Source organism: Nematolebias whitei, chromosome 12 (assembly GCF_014905685.2).
Source record: "Nematolebias whitei isolate Nwh7 chromosome 12, NemWhi1, whole genome shotgun sequence".
Classification (NCBI taxonomy): Eukaryota; Metazoa; Chordata; class Actinopteri; order Cyprinodontiformes; family Rivulidae; genus Nematolebias; species Nematolebias whitei.
The window spans coordinates 37,936,435-37,943,249 of NC_056509.1; the positions used below are offsets into that span (position 1 = coordinate 37,936,435).

Below are 6,815 nucleotides of genomic sequence, written 5' to 3' on the forward strand. Positions count from 1 at the left end.
CCCAAAAAAAACAAAAACAACAACAACAAAAAAAAACCATCTGTGGACCGTTATCAGAGTGGACTGACTGAGAGATACTGTAACATCTTTATTAGGACTATGGAAACTGAAGTGTTAATAGACAATCCCACCATCTTGTTGTGTGCCCCCCACCCCACCACCCCACTGCAAAATGTATTATGTCTCTCTCTATAACAAAGTCCATGATCAATAATCCAGGTATAAAATCCAACATTTTTCAGTCAGGTCATCTAGACAGTTTCTCTTTTTTTTTCTGCTGAAACGTTTCGCCTTTGATCCGGAAGACTTCATCAGTCAAGAAAACACACAACAAAACTGATTCTTCCCCCAACAGCTTACTCCAAAGTGGAACAAACCAGTTCTGCTTGTGATAAGATGGTCTCTTTGGTACGCCCCCTCCTCCATTGCCGGCCCTCTTCCTTGTTGACAGTCGTGTCAAACTGGTTGAAAACAACAAAGTCCATGCCAAAAAAAAAGAAACTGTCCAGATGACCTGAATGAAAAATGTTGGATATGTCTCTCTATGTTGCTTGCTGAGGTAGATTTCTTTTGCTACCTTACATCGTGCCCTGTGTCAAGGACACGGCGTGAGAGATCTTTCTTTTTTTTTTTTTTAATAACTTGTCTCCTCATGTTTTCTTCCACTTTTCTTGTCTAAGCGATAAGGGCAGCGCTTCAGAGCTTCATCGAATGCCGCATCCTTGTGACTCAATGAGACCAAAAGATAAAGCTTAACTAAAAAATAAAACAAGTTATTTTCCTAACACAAAGAGAGAGAGAGACAGAGAGAGAGCCATGAAGTCGGAAGCAGACAGTCTCAGAAGTGTTTACCTCTGTTCAAATAGGAGCTATCTAATGGTGTGTGCATTTAAAAAAAAAAAACAGTCAGTAACATTCAGTTTATTCCTCGTCTATATCCCCACCAAGTTTCACTCAAACGGGCCACGTATTATTTGTATCTCCTGACACACAATGCACAATGCAACCGCATGGTGGAGCGTCTCATGCAGATTTACTCCAGACCGTGCAGACTGTTCTCCCACACTGCTCAGTGCTGAAGTCAAAACTTGTGCAACATTAAAGCCGTTCTTCGCTGATTAACTTATCTTGAGTTCAGCAGTGTTGTAATCCCAGTCGAACAGCAGTCACAGATGTCTTCTTTTTTACCAGGTTAAAGGTTAAAAACAAAAAGGTGCTGACAAATGGAATTCTGTCAACATTAGCGAACGTAAAAATGGCCATAGCTCAGCCAGTTTTACAGATGAGCTAAAGTTTGGTGTGATAGTAGCTGGTTGTCATCCCCACTTCGGCTTTGAGTGTTAACTGATTGGATTATTTTCCTGAACAAGATTTTGCACACATTACATAAAACCTAAACTGTACATGTGACCTTAATTTAAATAATTTTGTGACTTTTGGACATAATCACCTGTCGTTAAGGAAGGCAAGAGATCATATAATTGCTTGTATGGATGTGTACCTGTTTGTTTGTTAGCAAAATATCTCATAAATGACAGGCCAAACTTTAATGAAATTCTGAAAAAGTAATCCATGAATGTCTCATGGAGTCAACTCAAGTCAAGATGGTCACATCAGCCAATTGTTTTAGTAAACACAAACTGATTGTACTTAATTTTATAGACTGAGCAAAAATTTCTTACAGCTTATATATTTATACATACTCGTTCACTGCTTTACTCACTTTATAGTAGAAGTAGATTCAGTTGTATCACAAACTCCTCCTTGACTATTTTTTATTCTATTGAGTTTTTTTTTTTGTTTTTATTAGTTGTTTACTTGCAATAAATAAACAGAAAATAATAATGATCCAGATTATTTAAAAGGCTGAAATCACACTTCTAATAGTGTGAATGTTTATGAAGCATTGTTCACACTATTGTGATCCATTTTTCTTTCGTAAGTTTTTCTGCATTTTTCTCGTTCCACAATTTTTGTGCTATTTCAACAAATCATAAATCAAAACATTCAGCTCGTTCAGGAGAAGGGGGCTTTGACTTTTGGTACTGGTGCAACTTTAGATTTTATAAATATTTAGCCTTTTCTGCCACTTCTTGTTTCTCATATTAAACTAATTGAGCTCATTTTACATCTTTCGTATCTTTAGACCTGTTTACAACCTTTTACTGCTCCGTTCACATTTTGGGCTGGTTAAGCTTCTTTCAGCTTCCTTGAGCAAATTAAAACAAAATTTCAGCTACTTTCAGCTGTTTTTTCAGCTGTTTTGTGATCCTTTCAGATTATTTCTGCTAACGAGAAGATTTTTGTGCTTCTTCTAACTTCTTTCTGCTAAATTTAGCTTGTTGTGCTCCTTTCAGCTTATTTATGCAAGTTTTATATATTCCTGAATTTCAGCTACTTTTTAGCTGTTTTTATGCTAATTTCACTTTATTGTGCTCGTTTCTGCTTCTTTCAGCCTAATTGGGCAAAATTGTGCTCTCTCCACTTCATTCTACTAATTTAAGTTTAATTTAATTAGCTTTTCAGCTACCTTTTCTGTATTTTTGTAGCTAACTTCAGCTGTTTTCGGATCAATTCACGTTTTCCGTGGTAACTTTTGCTACTTTCCGCCTAATTAATTTCTTTATGATAATTTCAGTTTATTTTGCTCCTTTCAGGTTATTTCTGATAGTTTCACCATTTTCTGCGATTTCAGCTACTATTTAGATGTTTTTGTATTAAATTTAGCTTTTTCAGCTCATTTCAGCTCCTTCCGCTTGTGGTTGTTTAAGCTTCTTTCTGCCTTTTCAGCTACTTTTCAGCTATTATTTAAGCTAATTTCGGCTTCTTTTTTTTTTTGCTAATTTCATTATTTTGTGCTAATTTCTGCTTATTTAAACCTAATCCATCAAATATTTGTTTGTTCTGCTTTCTTCTGCAAAGTTAGGCTTGTTCTTCTATTTCCGCATGCTTATAGCTAATTTAAGCTGTTTTTAGCAAGTTCTTCAGCATTCACACTGCATTTTCACAGGAAATGCAATTTCTCTAGTTTAGACTTGTTTATGTAGGTTCATGACTTCAACTCCAAATCATATTATCTAATAAGAACAAAAAAGGTTTTGAAGTTAAACTGTCATATTTATGCTGTATCCTTTGACCTAAGTTCACAAAGATGCCAAATAATTTTTTCTGAGCAAACATCAGTATTTCTGATGATGGTCAGGCTCCAAAACAACCGGGCTAGCATTCATTGAAGGAATGCCTGTCACTCGCTCCCTTTCATGCCAGAGTTTTAGAATGAAATCATCTTATGTTGAGAAATAAGGACCAAAAGCTCTCCTTGGATGGCATTAATCTGGCCTCCAGCTCTTATGTTAAAAATCTTGGTGCTATTTTTAATCAAGACGTGTCTTTTATCTCCCACATTAAAAACGTTATTAGAACCGCATTCTTCCACCTGAGTAATATCACTAAAATTAGAAACCTCCTATCTGAAAATGATGCAGAAAAACTGGTCCATGCATTTGTCACGTCTAGACCAGACTATTGCAATGGTTTATTATCTGAGTGTCCAAATATTTCTTTAAAACGTCTTCAGTTGATCCAAAATGCTGCTGCCAGAGTCTTAACTGGAGATTCTGCCCCGGACAGTGAGGCAGGAAATGCTACACGCTTATCAGACAGAGGCGAGGTCAAGACGACCTCGGCTTTCCATCAGTTACTGATAAACATCCATAATCTATAAATGTTCTTGACAGTAGTCATTTTTGGTCAAACCTTAAATAGAACAATATGAGCAATCTTACGAGAAATCGCAGTGTATTGCACGATCTGTTACAGCTTGGAGTGTGTGTTATGAATGACTCTCTGCGACCACCACACCCAGTTTCAGCTCGATGTCGGTAAAAGTCACCGTGCTTTGTTTTGTTGTGTTGTTTGTTGTGTTGACATCGGTCGATCAGCTGTGGCGACCAGCTTTATGGACGTCCCGTGATTATCAACTTTAAGTTTCATCAATATTCGGTCAATATTTCGTGAGATATTTTGCTAACGAAGAAAACAAATGAAAACACACAGCAAAAACATTATTACTCCACTTCACCGTTTGTGGCTGGCGATAAAAATACAAGACTGAAGACTGATTTCAAGCGCTCTGATAATGCAGCGGATGAGTCAGGTTTCAGTCCTGCCTCCGTTTGCTTCAGACTGTTTGACAGCTGGGGGTCAAAGGTTAACCTCACTCTCTGTAAGGAGACTTTGCGTAGCGTTGGTGGACACTTAAAACCACAATAACAGCATAACCTTTGTCCTAGAAACGTTCAGCAAAGAGTTACAAAGTCTGGTGACTTAAAAGGATTTGCTGAACAGAATCCATTAAACTGAAACTTCGACTCCAAAGCAGTTCATTATTGCCTGCAGGCAAAAGGTGTGTGTGTCTGTTAGCAAAATATCTCATGAACCAGTGAGCCTATTTTAGTGAAAGCTGCAGAGAGCAATTACTGGTTGTACTTCTACAAGTGATTAACTTTTGGAATCAACACAATTGAAGATGGCTGCCACATATAACTTATTTAAAAAAAAACTAAAAACAGCTATAATTCTGTCTTATTTATAGATATTATTCTAAAATTAAGTGTGGCAGTAGCTGAGAGTTTTTCACAACATATATTATGTGTGTTAACAGATTATACAAGATATATATTTTTTTAAACATTGCCGTGGCCTGTTTAGAATTAACTCTGTGTCTGTTAGCGAAATATCTCACAAATCGCTGCACAGACTTTAATGAAACTTTCAAGAAATAAACACTGAATACACATCTACAACTATTTAACTTTTGGAGTGAATCCAATATAATATAGATAGACAATTAATCCACATAAGCCACTGCATATCGCAGTCCATCTTTCAGATGTTGGGCTACAAATTGTTGTGGTAGTAGTTGAGCGTCATTACTTAGACATTTTTGGAGTGGGACATATCATACTCACTCATACTCTTTAGTTATTCATAATTTAATTTTAACAAAACAGCATCACCATTTCTCATAATAGGATGTCTCAAAGATTCTGGCATGGAAGGCAGCGGGCGATAAGCATTCATTAACAAACTGCTAGGTCTTTAATAATACATTATCAAGAGTGAAAAACAAGACTGCAATAAAATAATCCGTGATAAATATTTGTGGCAAAACAAGCCATAAAAGTTAGGGATTGATGCGATATTAGTCTCAATATGACACTGGTCTGATTACAAATTGTTTTCTTCTCTTCCGTTGAGATTAAGACCCAAATAAACATGTTTATTTTAACAGTAAATGTTCTTAAAAACTCACTTTTGGCTTCTCAGTGACATCTGAGCAACAGATAAAATAATAAAGTGGGAGTCGTTTAACAATCAAGCTGAGCACACCCAGCCAGTGCTGACAGACAAGTCTTTTTACCTTTGGCCTGCCACAAGGACGGCTCAGACTTTGGAACCAGGGCAACATATCCGCAGGTCCCAGGGCTCATATACAGTAAGACTGGAGGTCTATAAAAACCCAAAGACGCAAGCAGGAGGATTAGTCTTCAGAGAAAGAGGGAGACTCTCCTCAAGCTGTGGGAGCCCATCATGTGGGGAGCCAAGCTTTGCCTCTTGCTGCTCCTGGGCACGCACACACTCGCCCGTAAGTACGCTGCTTTTATAGCACCATAATCATGTTTAAGGACGCAATTTTGTATTTTTTGATGTGGGGAAAAAATATGTTTTATTGCATGTAAAACATAAAAATTATTTCCTTCACGATTGGATGATGTCATATTCCTGACAATAATTCTTGATGCTAAGTGACACTAACTGAATGCTAAAGTTGGTGTGCTCTTTTCCACATAACAGAATAATTTAAACGTGCTTATTTAAATGTTGTTGTTTCTATAAAGCAAATTATTGTCCTTGTGCGCAGAACAAGATGTAGGAAGTGCGGAAGAACAGTCCCCGCTTTGCTTTTGTGAGTTTCCTTCTTTAAAATGTTTTGTTTTTGTCATTATTATTGAGAGTGACTGACTTTTATATTTATTAAAAAAGAATTTTACCATGTTTTTATATAATGAATATTTTTGTTAACATTAACTGGTCATTTTGATTGATTATTTATTCATTTGTTTGTTTGTTTATATGTGTTGCAAATAACTTAAAACATGACGAACAAGGTGGCAGATATTGTACTCTTTGGTAAACACTTTAAAAAAAGTTTCATTTTTAGGTTTGAAAAACTTTAAAACAAGGCAGAAAGCTACAGATGAGAAGGATTTATTTCTTTATTTATTTATTTATTTATTTATTTATTTATTAACAGCTGACATCACTAAGAAACTTTCCTCTGTGTTTATTTTAATTACTTTAAAACATTTTATAAGGGTGTTTTAAATCCAAATTTTGTTCCAACTTGCGTTGGAGACAATTTGCCCAAAGGTTTGGAAAACATTTGTAAATATATGTTTTTATTTTAAATATTTTTTAAATAAAACTTTATTATGGATTTACAACCAAAAAAATAGTCACAAACCATGACATGCATACAATTAAAATAGAATTAATTTACTTATATAACTTGTATGAAAAAAAAAAACTTTTGAAAGTATTTTTGGCAAATAGAATGTAAAATTCCAAACTTTTATATTTTTAATGAATATATTTACTAACATTAACCAGTCATTTTGATTATTTATTTATTTATTTATTTATTTATTTGTTTATTTATTTATTTATTTGTGTAAATGTTTAAAAGGGATTTTCTGGTTGAAAATGTGCTCCTTTGCTTGAATTCCAATCCACAACATCTGGTTGAATATATA

General features: G+C 35.2%; 1 protein-coding gene across 1 annotated transcript in view; it reads left to right on the top strand.

Moving 5' to 3' along the window:
* Nucleotides 1-5,448: 5,448 nt before the first annotated feature.
* LOC119418567 (apolipoprotein B-100) overlaps nucleotides 5,449-6,815 on the top strand; it is a 16,802-nt gene continuing 15,435 nt past the window's right edge. The window contains exons 1-2 of the mRNA XM_037685884.1: nucleotides 5,449-5,647; nucleotides 5,924-5,968. Of these exons, the coding sequence (XP_037541812.1) occupies nucleotides 5,593-5,647; nucleotides 5,924-5,968 (100 nt within the window). The 5' untranslated portion in view covers nucleotides 5,449-5,592. The remainder of the gene's footprint in view (nucleotides 5,648-5,923; nucleotides 5,969-6,815) is intronic.